The sequence below is a fragment of the Oncorhynchus kisutch genome, linkage group LG28 (assembly GCF_002021735.2).
Source record: "Oncorhynchus kisutch isolate 150728-3 linkage group LG28, Okis_V2, whole genome shotgun sequence".
Lineage (NCBI taxonomy): Eukaryota > Metazoa > Chordata > Actinopteri > Salmoniformes > Salmonidae > Oncorhynchus > Oncorhynchus kisutch.
Genome location: NC_034201.2, coordinates 41,055,855 through 41,073,232, shown reverse-complemented (window position 1 = coordinate 41,073,232; position 17,378 = coordinate 41,055,855). Strand labels below are relative to the sequence as shown.

At 44.5% G+C, this 17,378-nt stretch overlaps 1 protein-coding gene across 1 annotated transcript in view; it reads right to left on the bottom strand.

The window, feature by feature from the left end:
- Window positions 1-667: 667 nt before the first annotated feature.
- kctd16b (potassium channel tetramerization domain containing 16b) overlaps window positions 668-17,378 on the bottom strand; it is a 92,848-nt gene continuing 76,137 nt past the window's right edge. The window contains exon 2 of the mRNA XM_020463862.2: window positions 668-1,399. Within this exon, the coding sequence (XP_020319451.2) occupies window positions 942-1,399 (458 nt within the window). The 3' untranslated portion in view covers window positions 668-941. The remainder of the gene's footprint in view (window positions 1,400-17,378) is intronic.

Here is a 17,378-nt window from a genome sequence, read left to right as displayed (position 1 = left end):
AATGTTCTTGAGTAGCCGAGTTACAGTTTTGACTTAAATCTGCTTTAAAATCTATGGCAAGACATGTCTAGCAATGATCAACAACCAACTTGAAAGATCTTGAAGAATTTTTAAAAGAATAATGTGCAAATACTGCACAATCCAGGTGTGCAACGCTCTTAGAGACTTATCCAGAAAGACCCACAGCTCTTAGAGACTTACCCAGAAAGACCCACAGCTCTTAGAGACTTACCCAGAAAGACCCACAGCTCTTAGAGACTTACCCAGAACGACCCACAGCTCTTAGAGACTTACCCAGAAAGACCCACAGCTCTTAGAGACTTACCCAGAAAGACCCACAGCTCTTAGAGACTTATCCAGAAAGACCCACAGCTCTTAGAGACTTACCCAGAAAGACCCACAGCTCTTAGAGACTGACCCAGAAAGACCCACAGCTCTTAGAGACTTACCCAGAAAGAGCCACAGCTATTAGAGACTTACCCAGAAAGACCCACAGCTCTTAGAGACTTACCCAGAAAGACCCACAGCTCTTAGAGACTTACCCAGAAAGACCCACAGCTCTTAGAGACTTACCCAGAAAGACCCACAGCTTTAATCACTGCCAAAGGTGATTCTAACATGTATTGACTCAGAGGTGTGTATACTTATTTAAATGAGATATTTCTGTATTTTATTTTCAAAACATGTTTTCACTTTTTCATTATTGGGCATTGTGAGTAGATGGGTGGGAAAATCAATTTGTGTTGAATTCAAGCTGTAACATAACATAATGTGGAATAAGTCAAGGGGTAAGAATACTTTCTGAAGGCAGTGTACATATATTAAAACATACATACGTGCAAACATACAGACATACACACATACAATACATACAGTTAGCTAAACAGTCATGGTTTTATGCTTTTCTTTGTGACTCCTACAGCAGCTAGCCTGGCTCCGTCTCAGAGACGGTACTTTCTCAGCAGCTCCGCCTGCCACATGTACTTCCTCTCCGGGAAGCGTTCAGGGATCTTGATCTTACGAAAGTCCTGGATGCACTTCTCCAGCTCCTCCTCAATGGTCATCTTCTCCTTAGCTGGCCTCTTCTTACAGGTGCTGGTGTCTCGGGAGCTAGTGGTGAGCGTGCGGAGGAGATCACTCTTCCTGCGCTGTTCTGACTGCTGCAGCATCTGCACTGGGCCCTTCTTCAGCGGCCGGTCCAAGGTCTGAACATGGGAGTGGGACTGCCGGTTGACTGGCCCACAGATGACGGTGCCCTGGGGTGAGCTGGCCTCTGACTGGCTCTCAGAGCTGGAGGTGGAGAGCTCGTTGAAGGAGGTGCCGCTCTCGCCCTCTCCGTCACCCTTGTGGTTCTTGCAGCAGCAGTCACAGGGTGGGGAGGACCACCGAGAGGTGCCACCTGGAACACAGAGGGAAGAGACGGTGAGACAAGGTCTAGCAACAACATACAACACAATAACAAGGTCAATTTGGCACTGGCAATATGCTGCTGTCACTACATATGGCAAACCTGTGAGCATTACATTTATCTAAATTGAGTCACCTAAAACATGACTTGTCCTTGGACAAAGAAATGGACTCGAAACAAATAAACACACACCAAAGAAGTGAAGTAATCTCTGACACAGAGGAAGAGGAATAATAGACAAAGAAAGGTCACAGAACAATGTCCCTTCTGAATGACATGGTTGCTTTACATAAGAATCAAAGATCCAGACAATAGTTGTTGAAGTTTTAGTCACAATAGGTGGGTCGGAAAGTCTATAGACTGTTTATCTTGAATCTTCTGCAGATGTGTTTGAAGCAGACAGCACACTCACCAGCCCCAGACTCAACCGTGCATTGGTAACTTCCTTTGACACTTGGCTATTGTTTGCATGCAACTTTGTGTGTGTGCTTCAATTGTTCCCCTAAAAAAAATTTACTCTAAGGAAGTGATGTTATGTAAGAAATTGCTGGTTGTATAGTAGAGCAGTGTTCTCAGCTGTAACGTTTAGGTAGCATATAAACCAAGCCTTATTTATGTTTCATGGTTACCTCTTAAATAATTCAATAAAGAGGGAGCTATTGCCTATGAATTTATTTCCAATTTAGCAAGAAGAAGACATCGCCTCTTGAAACACGTTTGCTTTGCACACATTTTCTTTTCATCAAGTTTAATCCAACAGTTTCATTTTATGTACAGCACAGCATTTAACATAAATGAAAAGTATCTACTGGCAAGTATATCATTTAGCTTTTATTAATCTAAGCATCAACAGTGGTTTAAGTTTGTTTACTTACTAGCATGACGAGAATCTATTTATACATCCTACATGTATTCATTTTATACTCTTTCCACAAGACTCACCATGAATCATTCACAGTAGGCTATAAATCTATATAGTAATTACGGTCATATAAATACGATATTATTTGCAGTCAGATTTCAGGGAGTTCTGATGTCGTTTTCCAACACTCACTGTCATCTAAGTATAACCAGTGCATAGCTGCACACAGTCGAGTGCTGCCTCTGTGGAATAGGGCATGCCATCAAATCTTGTGACAGAAATGGAGCGAAACGCCCTCAGTCACAGCCACTCCGGCAGCCACACAAAAACTCCATGGCTGCCTGCCCTAAGGGCCCTGGTCGAAAGTAGTTCACTACATAGGGAATAGGGTGCCATTTGGCATGCAACCTGTAATTACCACTGACAGCACAACACATCTTCCCCTACTCACTGGAGGACTGTGAATACTAGGCTGACATCTGACATGAGGGTTGGGTTCTTTCTATTGTGTTTATGTGCCAGGGAGAGAAGGCAACAGACATCTCTTGTGTTTATGTGCCAGGGAGGGAAGGCAACAGATATCTCTTGTTTTTATGTGCCAGGGAGAGAAGGCAACAGACATCTCTTGTGTTTATGTGCCAGGGAGAGAAGGCAACAGATATCTCTTGTGTTTATGTGCCAGGGAGAGAAGGCAACAGATATCTCTTGTGTTTATGTGCCAGGGAGGGAAGGCAACAGATATCTCTTGTGTTTATGTGCCAGGGAGGGAAGGCAACAGATATCTCTTGTCTTTATGTGCCAGGGAGGGAAGAACACAGACATATCTTGTGTTTATGTGCCAGGGAGGGAAGGCAACAGACATATCTTGTGTTTATGTGCCAGAGAGGGAAGGCAACCAACCTGGACCCAGGGGTAAACGTAAATCCAGGACACTCCAATTAGTATGATACAGTATTCTAAGTTTTGTATGGTATGTATTCATTTGTGGATGCCCATCATCAATTTCGTATGATAAACTCAGCAAAAAAAGAAACGTTCCTTTTTTAGGACCCTGTCTTTCAAAGATAATTCGTAAAAATCCAAATAACTTCACAGATCTTCATTGTAAAGGGTTTAAACACTGTTTCCCATACTTGTTCAATGAACCATAAACATTTCATGAACATGCACCTGTGGAATGGTCGTTAAGACACTAACAGCTTACAGACGGTAGGCAATTAAGGTCATAGTTATGAAAACTTAGGACACTAAAGAGGCCTTTCTACTGACTTTGAAAAACACCAGAAGAAAGGTGCCCAGGGTCCCTGCTCATTTGTGTGAATGTGCCTTAGGCATGCTGCAAGGAGGCATGAGGACTGCAGATGTGGCCAGGGCAATAAATTGCAATGTCCGTACTATGAGATGCCTAAGACAGCGCTACAGGGAGACAGGACGGACAGCCGTCCTCACAGTGGCAGACCACGTCTAACAACACCTGCACAGGATCGGTACATCCGAACATCACACCTGCTGGACAGGTACAGGATGGCAACAACAACTGCCCGAGTTACACCAGGAACGCACAATCCCTCCATCAGTGCTCAGACTGTCCGCAACAGGCTGAGAGAGGCTGAACTGAGGGCTTGTAGGCCAGACAGGACTGGCAAAAAATGCTCTTCACTGACGAGTCGCGGTTTTGTCTCAATTTGATCAATTTGGAGGTGGAGGGTCCGTCATGGTCTAGGGCGGTGTGTCACAGCATCATCGGACTGAGCTTGTTGTCATTGCAGGCAATCTCAACGATGTGCGTTACAAGGAAGACTCCTCATATGGTACCCTTCCTGCAGGCTCATCCTGACATGACCCTCCAGCATGACAATACCACCAGCCATTCTGCTCGTTCTATGTGTGATTTCCTGCAAGACAGGTATGCCAGTGTTCTCAATCTCAATCCCATTGAGCACGTCTGGGACCTGTTGGATCGGAGGGTGAGGGTGAGGGCTAGGGCCATTCCCCCCAGAAATGTCCGGGAACTTGCAGGTGCCTTGGTGGAAGAGTGGGGTAACAACTCACAGCAAGAACTGGCAAATCTGGTGCAGTCCATGAGGAGGAGATACACTGCAGTACTTAATGCAGCTGGTGGCCACACCAGATACTGACTGTTTCTTTTGATTTTGAACCCCCCTTTGTTCAGGGACATATTATTCCATTCCGTCACATGTCTTTGGAACTTGTTCAGTTTATGTCTCAGTTGTTGAATCTTGTTATGTTCATACAAATATTTACACATGTTAAGTTTGCTGAAAATAAACACAGTTGACAGTGAAAGGACGTTTCATATGGTATGTAAAAAATATAAAAAATTGTACAATATGTTACGAATTGAAATTCGTACAACATCAGAACGTATGATATGTTACAAATTCCAATTTGTTGTGGCTAACATTACCTAGGTGGCTAATGCTAACTTTAGCTAGGTGGCTAACGTTAGCTAGGCTAGGGGTTAGGGGTTTAAGGTTAGGGTTAGGGTTAGCTAACATGCTAAGTAGCTGCAAAGTAGCTAATAAGTAGAAAGTAGTTACAAAGTTGCTAATTAAGTCAAATGCTAAAGTTGTCTGTGATGAGATTGGAACAAGCCGAACCATCCTACTTTAGTTTTTGTCTTAAGTAACTTTGTACAAATCTGTCGTTCTGCCCCTGAACAGGCAGTTAACCCACTGTTCCTAGGCCGTCATTGAAAATAAGAATTTGTTCTTAACTGACTTGCCTAGTTAAATAAAGGTAAAAAAAAAAAAATGTAACCATACACAAACGTATAAACGTAACATATCATTTAGTGTCCTGGATATACATTTGCTATGTCTATGAGCCTAATTGTGTCACTCAGCATGCATAGGGACTTTTGATCGATGAGCTGGTGCCTCAAAATTGGTGTTGTGAAAAATGGGCCCTGGCTATACAGAACGGATAAATCTGCCGCTAGTCAATTTTCATGTCCAAATAAAATTAACAGCTACACCAAAACAGTGTTGGAAAATGTTGCCTGTTAGACTTGGTCAGGGTTGGGTAGGTTACTTTCTAAGTGTAATCCGTTACAGTTACTAGTTCTCTGTCCAAAATTGTAATCAGCCACGTAACTTTTGGATTACCCAAATTCAGTAACATAAACTGATTACATTCCATTATTTTTAGATTACTTTCCCCTTAAGAGGCATTACAAGAAGACAAAAATGTATGTTACCAAATTAATGACATCTATTGCAGGATAAATCAATGTTAAAGTTAACAAATCTGGCCATATATGGACGTTACATTTTGCTTTAGGGGTTGGTTATGTGGCTTCTTCTAACCCATCGCTTTCTACTACATATAATAATACGACTAAATTATATCTTTACATTAAAAACCAAAGTCTATCAGAATTCCAGTCACTGCAATAAATGTTATACCCCTTGATCTTCAATAATAGGACTTGGAAATATGGAAGTATAGATTAGCCAAATTGTTTTACCTGAGCATGACCCCAAAACTAAGGACTTATTAGCCAGCCCTACTATGTTGTTTATGATTTTGTTGTCATGGAGGACTGATTGGGTTCATTGACTCCAGTTGAAAATAAATGCTGCGCTCATGGAATGGCATGCTTTCAGCACTACTGAAATGTGCTATTTTTTATTTTTATTCGTTATTTTTATTTCACCTTTATTTAACCAGGTAGGCTAGTTGAGAACAAGTTCTCATTTGCAACTGGTACCTGGCCAAGATAAAGCATAGCAGTGTGAACAGACAACAACACAGAGTTACACATGGAGTAAACAATAAACAAGTCAATAACATAGTAGAAAAAAAAGAATACTTATAGATGTCCACATATTCTAGGTCGGAACCATCCAGGGTGGTGATGCTAGCCGGGCGTGCTGGTGCAGGTAGCGAACGGTAGAAAAGCATGCATTTGGTGGTACTTGTTACTTATTTACTTGTGAAAAATGAATGCCACATGCTGCATTTGCTATAGGCCTATTGTTGACCTTTTGTTGGTGACACTGATATCTTGATAATATGCAGCTGTATAAAGGGCAAATCCTTCGATGAAACAATAACAACATGGTTGCCCCTCCTCTGTTTAGGTAAAAAGCTGAGGGATGGACTTGGAGAAACGTATCTCAGATGAATAGACAGAGCTATGGATGCAAGGACTGACCATCCATGATATAACAAGTTTTGTTTTAACCATGTTATGAGGCTATAAAGTGTTTGTTTACATTTACAATGTTTACAAACATTGGAGAAAGACAAGCTTATATTTTGGGTTCTCATGGAGTGTGACAGTTTAACACACGAGGCATTTATGAGTTACATTCTGGATGTATATCATTTATAAGTTCAAAAATGGATGTAGCAACTACAGATTGTCCCTTTAAGTCTATGAAAAGTGTGTGAGTTTGAGCATGTGTCCATTAGGCCTATGGATTTTTTTATCAGCATCACTTAGATTGAGCAATAAAAGCCCCACTGTTATTCCATAGGCTTGGATCGGCACTATAGAGCTGTTATTCTATAGGCTTGGATCGGCACTATGCAGCTGTTATTCCATAGGCTTGGATCGGCACTATGCAGCTGTTATTCCATAGGCTTGGATCGGCACTATGCAGCTGTTATTCCATAGGCTTGGATCGGCACTATGCAGCTGTTATTCCATAGGCTTGGATCGGCACTATGCAGCTGTTATTCCATAGGCTTGGATCGGCACTATAGAGCTGTTATTCCATAGGCTGGGATCGGCACTATAGAGATGTTATTCCATAGGCTGGGATCGGCACTATAGAGATGTTATTCTATAGGCTTGGATCGGCACTATGCAGCTGTTATTCCATAGGCTTGGATCGGCACTATAGAGATGTTATTCTATAGGCTTGGATCGGCACTATGCAGCTGTTATTCCATAGGCTTGGATCGGCACTATAGAGATGTTATTCTATAGGCTTGGATCGGCACTATGCAGCTGTTATTCCATAGGCTTGGATCGGCACTATGCAGCTGTTATTCCATAGGCTGGGATCGGCACTATGCAGCTGTTATTCCATAGGCTTGGATCGGCACTATGCAGCTGTTATTCCATAGGCTGGGATCGGCACTATGCAGCTGTTATTCCATAGGCTTGGATCGGCACTATGCAGCTGTTATTCCATAGGCTGGGATCGGCACTATGCAGCTGTTATTCCATAGGCTTGGATCGGCACTATAGAGCTGTTATTCCATAGGCTTGGATCGGCACTATGCAGCTGTTATTCCATAGGCTGGGATCGGCACTATGCAGCTGTTATTCCATAGGCTTGGATCGGCACTATGCAGCTGTTATTCCATAGGCTGGGATCGGCACTATGCAGCTGTTATTCCATAGGCTTGGATCGGCACTATGCAGCTGTTATTCCATAGGCTGGGATCGGCACTATAGAGATGTTATTCCATAGGCTTGGATCGGCACTATGCAGCTGTTATTCCATAGGCTTGGATCGGCACTATGCAGCTGTTATTCCATAGGCTGGGATCGGCACTATAGAGCTGTTATTCCATAGGCTTGGATCGGCACTATGCAGCTGTTATTCCATAGGCTTGGATCGGCACTATGCAGCTGTTATTCCATAGGCTTGGATCGGCACTATGCAGCTGTTATTCCATAGGCTTGGATCGGCACTATGCAGCTGTTATTCCATAGGCTTGGATCGGCACTATGCAGATGTTGCGAGAGCACATTTTTCACTGGCTGTCCACTGGTTTCAAAAACAATGATTGATCGGCAGCTTAAACTTCTTGAATTCAACCATTATTGGGTTCAAACACACATTAAGAATTGTGAACAGCCATCCACAACAACCACAATCCGTAAGGCGCAAATAGCAAACATCAATACGCTATGTAGATATCAATAATAAGTGATATCCGTATCACCGTAGACTACACCACTGCTGTCATCCTTACCTCCAAGCGTTTATTCAAGTTGGAAGACAGCAGTCGCACCATTGGAAAGCATAGCTTGGACTGTAGCTTACAAAAAACTATTTGTGCTCTTTTCTCACGATTGATCAGATACATTTGGTGTTTCATCATATTGGTCTCTGACATCATAGTGGTCTCTGACATCATAGTGGTCTCTGACATTATAGTGGTCTCTGACATCATAGTGGTCTCTGACATTATAGTGGTCTCTGACATTATAGTGGTCTCTGACATCATAGTGGTCTCTGACTTGTGGTCAGACTCACTCAGGTGGAACAAACTTAAACTTGCGCCTTTTTCAATGCTGATTTGAATGTCATTGAGAAAACAGAGAAGTGTCAAATATAAATTTTTTTGCAAACATCCTTTCTGATTTTAAAAGTAATCCTCAAGGTAATCATCTAGTTTTTCAAAATATATATATTTTTTTGTAATTTAACGGTTTACAGTTACCATTTTTTGTAATCCCTTACATGTATCCGTTACTCCCCAACCCTGGACTTGGTTGTGGGGACAGTAGTTAGGAACTGTACTGCTATTATTTTCTTACAATCTGTTAGGTAAATGACCTGGTGTTGACAGACACCTTGGACACCTTTTACATTGTTTAAGACACATGGCATGGTCCTATATACTCTTCTCTCACATTCACATCTGGAATAATCAGCTGTTTGTCTACGGTGATTGAAATTGTTAAAATTATGATAATGTCCTTTTAGTGTAAGAGCTGTTTGATGGGATGGAATTTTGGCCTGACGTCATCAGGCAGTAATTTTTTACTATTTTTGTTTCTAGGTGACCATTTTGAAAACAATCACAGTAACTTGCTAAGAAGCAATTTTTGTTTCTAGTTGACCATTTTGAAAACAATCACAGTAAGGTACTTAATTGTTACACAGAAATGATTTGATATTGAGATCAAATTGGCTGCATTGGACCTTTAACAATGGTTGTGAGTGACAACCTGAGATAGAAATATTACAGACATGACATGACAATGAACTCTACTTCTCTACACTGAAACGGTCAAGAGATTACATTGAAGATGTTTCCGCTCATCACAAGAGGTTAGTAGAAAACATATTAGTGACTCGGGCTCTGACAGCTCTATTCACATCATAAACCACTGGATCAGTGCAGATGAAGGGGAGGAGACAGGTTAAAAAAGTTTTTGAGACAATTGAGACATGAATTTTGTATGTGTGCCATTCAGAACGTGAATGGGCAAAACAAAATATTTAAGTGCCTTTGTATGGTACTGGTACAGTATGGTACTGTAGTAGGTGCCAGGCACACCGGTTTGACGGTGTCAAGAACTGCAACGCTGCTGGGTTTTTCACATTCAATACTTTCCTGTGTGTATCAAGAATGGTCCACCACCCAAAGGACATCCAGCCAACTTGACAAAACTGTGGGAAGCATTGGAGTCAACATGGGCCAGCATCCCTGTGGAACATTTTCTACACCTTGTAGAGTCCTTGCCCTGATAAACTGAGGCTGTTCAGAGGGCAACTTAATATTAGGAAAGTGTTCCTAATGTTTTGTACACTCAATGTATAAGCTAGTCAGCAACATATACTGTATGCCGTGGGGGATGGGAGGATGGGTTGTTACATGAGACGTGGGCCAGAGTCTCTCTCTCTGTGTCAATCCATACCTCCCATGTTGTAAGCCACGCCTGTGGCTGGCATCTCTCTTTCCCCTGGCAAATTCACCACACCATCACCTGTCCAGGCAGGGGTAGAACATGCTATGTTCAGATCCCTGCTTGGTCCAAGGCTGTGGGGCTGTGGGAATAGAGGCTGTGGGGCTGTGGGAATAGAGGCTGTGGGGCTGTGGGAATAGAGGTTGTGGGGCTTTGGGAATAGAGGCTGTGGGCTGGGGGGATAGAGGCTGTGGAGCTGTGTAGCTGTGGGAATAGAGGCAGTGGGGCTGTGGGAATAGAGTCAGTGGGGCTGTGAGACTGTGGGAATAGAGGATGTGGGGCTGTGGGAATAGAGGGTGTGAAGCTGTGGGAATAGAGGGTGTGGAGCTGTGGGGCTGTGGGAATAGAGGGTGTGGAGCTGTGGGAATAGAGGGTGTGGAGCTGTGGGGCTGTGGGAATAGAGGATGTGGTGGGAGCTGGGTCATGTAATCTCCTGTACTCTCTCTGACTAGAGGCTGGGGGAATAGAAGCTGTGGAGCTGTGGAGCTGTGGGGCTGTGGGAATAGAGGCTGTGAGGCTGTGGGAGTAGAGACTGTGGAGCTGTGGGGCTTTGGGAATAGAGGCTGTGGTGGGAGCTGGTTCATGTGATCTCCTGTGTTCTCTCTGGTATGGGAGGTCTGAGGCTGTCGTTGTCCATCCCCAGCCCACATGCTCCCTCCCTCTCTAACAGACTTCCTATGCCCTGAGCTATTGATCTCAGATCTCAGAGGGGACCTCTGCCGTCTCAGTTATCAGAGCCCACAAAGGGAGACAGCCACCTCCCGCCTCCTCCCCCTCCATCACACAGCTCTCCTCCCTGCATGGCACTAAGCGCCCCTATCAATCTGCCTGCTCCTCCAGCATGCCTACCCGCGCTGCTCTGCTCTGCGTGCCATGCATCTTTCTCCCCTCTGTCTCTCCATCCACCCATCCATCTTTAGGCCCCTCTGTCTCTCCGTCCACCCATCCATCTATCTCCCCTCTGTCTCTCCGTGTACCGATCCATCTATCTCCTCTGTCTCTCCATCCACCCATCCATCTTCAGGCCCCTCTGTCTCTCCGTCCGTCTACCCATCTATCTATCTCCTCTCTGTCTCTCCGTCCACCCATCCATCTATCTCCTCTCTGTCTCTCCGTCCACCCATCCATCTATCTCCTCTCTGTCTCTCCGTCCACCCATCCATCTATCTCCTCTCTGTCTCCCCGTCCACCCATCCATCTATCTCCTCTCTGTCTCTCCGTCCACCCATCCATCTATCTCCCCTCTGTCTCTCCGTCCACCCATCCATCTTCAGGCCCCTCTGTCTCTCCGTCCACCCATCCATCTATCTCCTCTGTGTACCGATCCATCTCTCTCCTCTCTGTCTCTCCGTCCACCCATCCATTTATCTCCCCTCTGTCTCTCCATCCACCCATCCATCTATCTCCTCTCTGTCTCTCCGTCCACCCATCCATCTATCTCCTCTCTGTCTCTCCGTCCACCCATCCATCTATCTCCTCTCTCTCTCCGTCCACCCATCCATCTATCTCCTCTCTGTCTCTCCGTCCACCCATCCATCTATCTCCTCTCTGTCTCTCCGTCCACCCATCCATCTATCTCCCCTCTGTCTCTCCGTGTACCGATCCATCTATCTCCTCTCTGTCTCTCCGTCCACCCATCCATCTATCTCCCCTCTGTCTCTCCGTCCACCCATCCATCTTCAGGCCCCTCTGTCTCTCCGTCCACCCATCCATCTATCTCCTCTCTGTCTCTCTGTATACCGATCCATCTATCTCCTCTCTGTGTCTCCTTCCACACATCCATCTATCTCCCCTCTGTCTCTCCGTCCACCCATCCATCTATCTCCCCTCTGTCTCTCCGTCCACCCATCCATCTTCAGGCCCCTCTGTCTCTCCGTCCACCCATCCATCTATCTCCCCTCTGTCTCTCTGTGTACCGATCCATCTCTCTCCTCTCTGTCTCTCCGTCCACCCATCCATCTATCTCCTCTCTGTCTCTCCGTCCACCCATCCATCTATCTCCTCTCTGTCTCTCCGTCCACCCATCCATCTATCTCCTCTCTGTCTCTCCGTCCATCCATCCATCCATCTCCTCTCTGTCTCTCCGTCCACCCATCCATCTATCTCCTCTCTGTCTCTCCGTCCACCCATCCATCTATCTCCCCTCTGTCTCTCTGTGTACCGATCCATCTATCTCCTCTCTGTCTCTCCGTCCACCCATCCATCTATCTCCCCTCTGTCTCTCCGTCCACCCATCCATCTTCAGGCCCCTCTGTCTCTCCGTCCACCCATCCATCTATCTCATCTCTGTCTCTCTGTATACCGATCCATCTATCTCCTCTCTGTGTCTCCTTCCACCAATCCATCTATCTCCCCTCTGTCTCTCCGTCCACCCATCCATCTATCTCCCCTCTGTCTCTCCACCCATCCATCTTCAGGCCCCTCTGTCTCTCCGTCCACCCATCCATCTATCTCCTCTCTGTCTCTCTGTATACCGATCCATCTATCTCCTCTCTGTGTCTCCTTCCACCCATCCATCTATCTCCCCTCTGTCTCTCCGTCCACCCATCCATCTTCAGGCCCCTCTGTCTCTCCGTCCACCCATCCATCTATCTCCCCTCTGTCTCTCTGTGTACCGATCCATCTCTCTCCCCTCTGTCTCTCCATCCACCCATCCATCTATCTCCCCTCTGTCTCTCCGTCCACCCATCCATCTTCAGGCCTCTCTGTCTCTCCGTTCACCCATCCATCTATCTCCTCTCTGTGTCTCCTTCCACCCATCCATCTATCTTCCCTCTGTCTCTCCGTCCACCCATCCATCTATCTCCCCTCTGTCTCGCCACCCATCCATCTTCAGGCCCCTCTGTCTCTCCGTCCACCCATCCATCTATCTCCCCTCTGTCTCTCCGTGTACCGATCCATCTCTCTCCCCTCTGTGTCTCCTTCCACCCATCCATCTATCTCCCCTCTGTCTCTCCGTCCACCCATCCATCTATCTCCCCTCTGTCTCTCCACCCATCCATCTTCAGGCCCCTCTGTCTCTCCGTCCACCCATCCATCTATCTCCTCTCTGTCTCTCTGTATACCGATCCATCTATCTCCTCTCTGTGTCTCCTTCCACCCATCCATCTATCTCCCCTCTGTCTCTCCGTCCACCCATCCATCTATCTCCCCTCTGTCTCTCCGTCCACCCATCCATCTTCAGGCCCCTCTGTCTCTCCGTCCACCCATCCATCTATCTCCCCTCTGTCTCTCTGTGTACCGATCCATCTCTCTCCTCTCTGTCTCTCCGTCCACCCATCCATCTATCTCCTCTCTGTCTCTCCGTCCACCCATCCATCTATCTCCTCTCTGTCTCTCCGTCCACCCATCCATCTATCTCCTCTCTGTCTCTCCATCCACCCATCCATCTATCTCCTCTCTGTCTCTCCGTCCACCCATCCATCTATCTCCCCTCTGTCTCTCCGTCCACCCATCCATCTTCAGGCCCCTCTGTCTCTCCGTCCACCCATCCATCTATCTCCCCTCTGTCTCTCTGTGTACCGATCCATCTCTCTCCCCTCTGTCTCTCCATCCACCCATCCATCTATCTCCCCTCTCTCTCCGTCCACCCATCCATCTTCAGGCCTCTCTGTCTCTCCGTCCACCCATCCATCTATCTCCTCTCTGTGTCTCCTTCCACCCATCCATCTATCTTCCCTCTGTCTCTCCGTCCACCCATCCATCTATCTCCCCTCTGTCTCCACACCCATCCATCTTCAGGCCCCTCTGTCTCTCCGTCCACCCATCTATCTATCTCCCCTCTGTCTCTCCGTGTACCGATCCATCCCCGATCCATCCCCTCTGTCTCTGCATCCACCCATCCATCTCTCTCCCCTCTGTCTCTCCATCCACTCATCCATCTTCAGGCCGCTCTCCAACCATATCAGTTAATCAGCGGCTCGGTGGTGGTGTGCAGACAATTGCCCCCTGATTGATTTCTATCATAAAGCACCAGGGTATTCACGGATGAGAAATCATCTCTGTTGAACAACAGCAAATAATCCCTCTCATTGTAATTTGTTTCAGTTTGGCACGGCAAAGTGACTGACATGCATATTTCTAATAGGCTAAGACAATGTATTCCTTGTTAGAAATAGTGGGTGAGGCTAGATTTGCAGAGTAAAGGCAGGACAGATGTAGGATCTTAATTTGAGCCAGTTTGCTACAGTAGGAAAATAATCCTGCAGCAGCATGAAATGTGAATTATTATATGTGGATTATAATTCATGGACACAGGGATGCTGGCCCATGTTGTCTCCAATGTATCCTACAGTTGTGTCAAGTTGGCTGGATGTTCATTGGATGGTGGACCATTCTTGATACACACAGGAAACTGTTGAGTGTGAAAACCCCAGCAGTATTGCAGTTATTGACACACTCAAACCGGTGAGCCTGGCACCTACTACTGTAGGGCAGCCCATCCCCAGAAGGAACTCTTCTTATCAACTGTATGCAAGAATTTCATTGTGTTTTCTTGGGAATTCAGCCTTCTCTGTGTTGATCTTGCCAAACCCCATTGTTACACCTCTGAGAAGCATAGGTTACATCCTGTAGGTCTGATATCTGATTGGAGGTTAACTTTACATGTACAGTAATATTATTGGTCAACAACTCAGGTTTTGAATCCAAGTAACTCAGATGCTTATTAAAGGTTTTAAGATTCATTGTTCTTTCTCTTATGTGTTCCTGTCCTGCTGTGGTGAGATACTCTCTTTCCTTCTCCACCTCATGCACTTCTGGGGCGTGGCCTTTCAGGCTATGGTTTCAATTCAATTCAAAGGGCTTCATTGGCATGGGAAGCATATTTATACCTTGCCAAAGCAAGTAAAATAGATAATAAACAAAAGATAAATAAACAATACAAAATTAACAGTAAACATTAAACTCACAAAAGTTCCAAAAGAATAAAGACATTTCCAATGTCATATTATGTTTATATACAGTGTTGCAACGATGTGCAAATAGTTAAAGTACATATGGGAAAATAAATACACATAAATATGGGTTGTATTTACAATGATATTTCTTTATCACTGGTTGCCCTTTTCTTGAGGCAACAGGTCACAAATCTTGCTGCTGTGATGGCACACTGTGGTATTTCACCCAAGAGGTATTTGAGTTGATTTAAAAAAATTATTTGAGGGTCTGTGTAATCTGAGAGAAATATGTGTCTCTAATATGGTCATACATTTGGCAGGAGGTTAGGAAGTGCAGCTCAGTTTCCACCTCATTTTGTGGGCAGTGTGCACATAGCCTGTCTTCTCTTGAGAGCCATGTCTGCCTACGGCGGCTTCTCTCAATAGAAAAGCTATGCTCACTGAGTCTGTACATAGTCAAAGCTTTCCGTAATTTTGGGTTAGTCACAGTGGTCAGGTATTCTGCCAATGTGTACTCTCTGTTTAGGGGCGAATAGCATTCCAGTTTGCTCTGCTTTTGGTAAAGTAATTATCTTTTTGTTTTCTTGGTTGGTCTAATTGTGTTGCTGTTCTGGCTCTGTGGAGTCTGTTTGTGTTTGTGAACAGAGCCCCAGGACCAGCTTGCTTATGGGACTCTTGTCTGGGATAATCTCTCTGTAGGTGACAGCTTTGTTACGGAAGGTTTGGGAATCGCTTCCTTTTAGGTAGTTGTTGAACTTAACAGCTCTTTTCTGGATTTTGATCATTAGCAAGTATCGGGCTAATTCTGCTCTGTCTGGGGTCCACTCACCAACCAAGGATTCACAAAATGGACAAACACCAAATTGTGACTCTGCATGCAGAAAAACACCAAATAATGCATGCAGAGTCACAATTTGGTGTTTGTCCATTTTGTGAATCCTTGGTTGGTGAGTGGACCCCAGACCTCACAGCCATAAGGGGCCATGGGTTCTATAACTGATTCAAGTATTTTTAGCCAGATGCTAATTGGTATGTTGAATTTTATGTTCCTTTTGATGGTGTAGAAGGCCCTTCTTGCCTTGTCTCTCAGATCGTTCACAGATGTTTAGGTTGAAGTAGGCATATTTTTTTTGTGTGCTCTAGGGCAAAGGTGTCTAGATGGAATTTGTATTTGTGGTCCTGGCAACTCTGACCTTTTTTGGAACACCATTATTTTCGTCTTACTGAGATTTACTGTCAGGGCCCAGGTCTTACAGAATCTGTGCAGAAGATCTAGGTGCTGCTGTAGGCCCTCCTTGGTTGGGGACAGAAGCACCAGATCATCAACAAACAGTAGACATATGACTTCAGATTCTAGTAGGGTGAGGCCAGGCGCTGCAGACTGTTCTAGTGCCCTTGCCAATTATTTTATATATATGTTGAAGAGGGTGGGGTTCCGCTGCATCCCCACCCCACAGCCCTGTGGTAAAAACAAATGTGTGTTTTCTTTTGTTAAATTTTAACTGCACAATTGTTGTTTGTGTACACCGCTTTTTATCAATTTGTATAGAAGACCCTCATGCCAAATTGAGTCAGAGGATTTTTTTTTTATCCACAAAGCATGAGAAGACTTTGCCTTTGTTTTGGTTTGTTTGTTAGTTTGTCAATTAGGGTGTGCAGGGTCAATACGTGGTCTGATGTATGGTAAAAAGCTCAGTTGACATTTGCTCAGTACATTGTATTCACTGAAGAAATGTACGAGTCTGCTGTTAATGATAATGCAGAGGATTTTCCCAAGGTTGCTGTTGAAGCGTATCCCACAGAAGTTATTGGGGTGAAATTTGTCTCCACTTTTGTGGATTGGGGTGATCAATCCTTGGTTCCAAATATTGGGAAAGATGCCAGAGCTGAGGATGATGTTAAAGAGTTTAAGTATAGCCAATTGGAATTTGTGGTTTGTATATTTTATAATTTCACTGAGGATACCATCAACACCACAGGCCTTTTGGGGTTTGTATTTTCTCCTGTAGTTAATTTAATGAAATTGGAGAATCTAGTGGGTTCTGGGTTCTTTATTAGCTCATTCTAAGATTTGTTATTGATAATGTAAATGTTTTTGCTGTTTGTTCTTTGTTATAGAACCAAAAAGATGGGAGAAGTAGTTTATCCATACATCTCTCCCTCTCTCTGACCATGCTTAGAATAATGCTTTGTAATGCCTGTTAATGCTTTGTAACTTAAGTTTATGCCTTGTATGTGAATCCATTCATTTTACAAAGTCATTAAATACACTTGCATAAATTATATTCTCCTACATTTCTTATTTGCCTATTACTGTAACTCAACTATAGTGTTATATTACTGTAACTCAACTATAGTGTTCTATTACTGTAACTATAGTGTTCTATTACTGTAACTATAGTGTTCTATTACTGCAACTATAGTGTTCTATTACTGTAACTATAGTGTTCTATTACTGTAACTATAGTGTTTTATTACTGTAACTCTACTATAGTGTTCTATTACTGTAATTATAGTGTTCTATTACTG